General features: G+C 52.5%; 1 protein-coding gene across 1 annotated transcript in view; it reads left to right on the forward strand.

Moving 5' to 3' along the window:
* CPT1A (carnitine palmitoyltransferase 1A (liver)) overlaps positions 1–2,263 on the forward strand; it is a 49,915-nt gene that overhangs the window by 25,766 nt on the left and 21,886 nt on the right. The window contains 2 exon segments of the mRNA XM_012664824.1: positions 204–261; positions 1,069–1,195. Coding sequence (XP_012520278.1) covers positions 204–261; positions 1,069–1,195 — 185 coding nt within the window.

The raw sequence follows: 2,263 nt of genomic DNA on the forward strand, positions 1-2,263 counted from the left end.
CGCCCGGCCCATGATACCATGTTTTGCACGTGGGAGTCCTCTTAGTCTTCCCGGGGAACCCTCTTTTGTGCTGATTCTCCTGCGGCAGTGACGTGCTGGCCCAGTGACCTGCTCCTGTCCTCCTTTTTTGGTCCTTTGGATCCCAAGGCCGTCCTTTCTGAGCCCGCTGGCCAGGGCAGTGCTGATTGCCTCCCTGGGGTCAGGTTCGGCTCAGTGGGCACTCTTTAGCATCACCACCAGCAAAGAGTCTCAGCTGGTGCAGTGCGTGGCGGGAACCAGCTGAGCTTCCCATGCTGTGAGGGTACAGGGAGCCACCTGGCGGGTGAAGCAAGGAAGGAAGCCTAGGTTTTGAGAAACAACAAATATGGAAGAAATTGAAAATGAAAAGTGACCCAGACAGAACCGACAGAAGGTGCTAGAAGTGGCAGCGTGGCGGGGTGGGCACTGCCTGGAGGGAGCTCTCCGGGGGGCCTCGGGCAGGTTGCACAGGTGTGCTGGATTTGTGAACATGAACTTGCCATACACCGAGACTTGGCATGTACACAGTTCTGTATGTATATGTGCTTCAACACAAAGTTTTAAAGACAGTGGCCCCTGGGCCCAGAGGGTTGTTCATGGACAGCAGTCCGTGCGGGGCTGAGAGGAGCCCGCTGCCGTCCGGGTGCTGTCGGGACCTGGTGCCCGGGGAATCGAGACAGCACACGCTGACCTTGCGGCAGTTTCATGGCAGTAACCGCAGAACCGGACTGAGACGGGGGCTTCTTCGGGGAGACCCGGGAAGCAGGCAGAGGAGAAGCAGTGCGTGGAGCAGTTTGAGTAGTATCAGTTACTAAAGTGTCAGCAGTCAAACATTTATCCCTAACTTTTCACTTGGTCTTTGTTTTTCTTTTCACCATTTATGAAATGAAGGTGTCTACCTTCTGACGGTCTTGACCCGTTTCCCACGTGTTGCATTCTGTCTGGTTAGATGCGTTCCATTTCCTGGAAAGGATGTACCAGACGCTGAGGTGTCTGCCGGGGAGCCCTAAATGTGCTCCCCGAGGCTCTGGGCTGCTGCCGTGCTTGGAGCTCTGCTCCTGCTGAGCTTGTCGGGTTGTCTCGTGTTTGCACCCACTAGGTGAGTGACTGGTGGGAGGAGTACGTCTACCTCCGAGGACGAGGGCCGCTGATGGTGAACAGCAACTACTACGCCATGGTGAGTCCTGATGGGTACAGGGGGGCCGTGTGTCTGTCCTGCAGAAGTGGCGTCTTCATGGGCCCTTGGGCTGCGTGGGAAAGTGGGGGGTAGGGGGGGTTGACTCGCACTTCTTGCCACCCTGCCTTCCGGGCCAGAGAACGTGTGAACGCCCTTCTGTCTTTGCGGAGTAGCTCAAGGGCGTCCCAGGGGCACTGAGCTACTGCAGAGAAGTCTGAATTGCAAAAATATGGTCACGGCACACAGAAATTCCTCGCCATACATGTACCTGTACTGCTGTTTTCCTGACTCCTAAGTTGGCACCAGAACCTAGTGTCACGGTAGCCTCAAGGGTTTGCGTCTGCGAAACCCCTGAGAGCTCGAGACAGTTCGACCTGACGTGTGGTGCTGCAGCCTTCTGTGTGCTGAGCTGCCAGAGGGTCGTGCGTCGAGGGTAGTTCCGTGTGTCTTGGTCTTTCTCATGTCTTTTGAAACACTGGGGTTGTTAGAAAACCCCTCGATCTGGGTTCCTGGCCACTGTTGAGTAGCTGGCAAATAGCATTCTCCCTCTTTCTGTGTCTTTCTGGTCTTCACTTGTATTTTTTCTCTCTTTTCCTTATTTCTCTTTACCATCTGCTTTTTCTTTCTGTTTTTCTCCATTTCAATATTTTCCTTTTTCTCTTAACTTTTTTTTTAATTTCAGCTTATTATGGGGGTACAAATGTTTAGGTTACAAATATTGCCTTTGCCCCACCCAAGCCAGAGCTTCCGAGCGTGTCCATCCCCCAGACGGTGCGCACCGCACCCATTAGGTGTGAATATACCCATCCCCTCCTCTCTCCTTCCCCTTCCCACCTGCCCGACACCCGATGAATGTTATTAGTATATGTGCACATAAGTGTTGATCAGTTAATACCAATTTGATGGTGAGTACATGTGGTGCTTGTTTTTCCATTCTTGTGATACTTAGTAGAATGGGCTCCAGCTCCATCCAGGACAATACAAGAGGTGCTAGATCACCATTGTTTTTTGTGGCTGAGTAGAACTCCATGGTGTACATATACCACATTTTATTAATTCATTCATGTA

This window comes from Propithecus coquereli, unplaced genomic scaffold (genome assembly GCF_000956105.1).
Source record: "Propithecus coquereli isolate 6110/MARCELLA unplaced genomic scaffold, Pcoq_1.0 Scaffold120, whole genome shotgun sequence".
Lineage (NCBI taxonomy): Eukaryota > Metazoa > Chordata > Mammalia > Primates > Indriidae > Propithecus > Propithecus coquereli.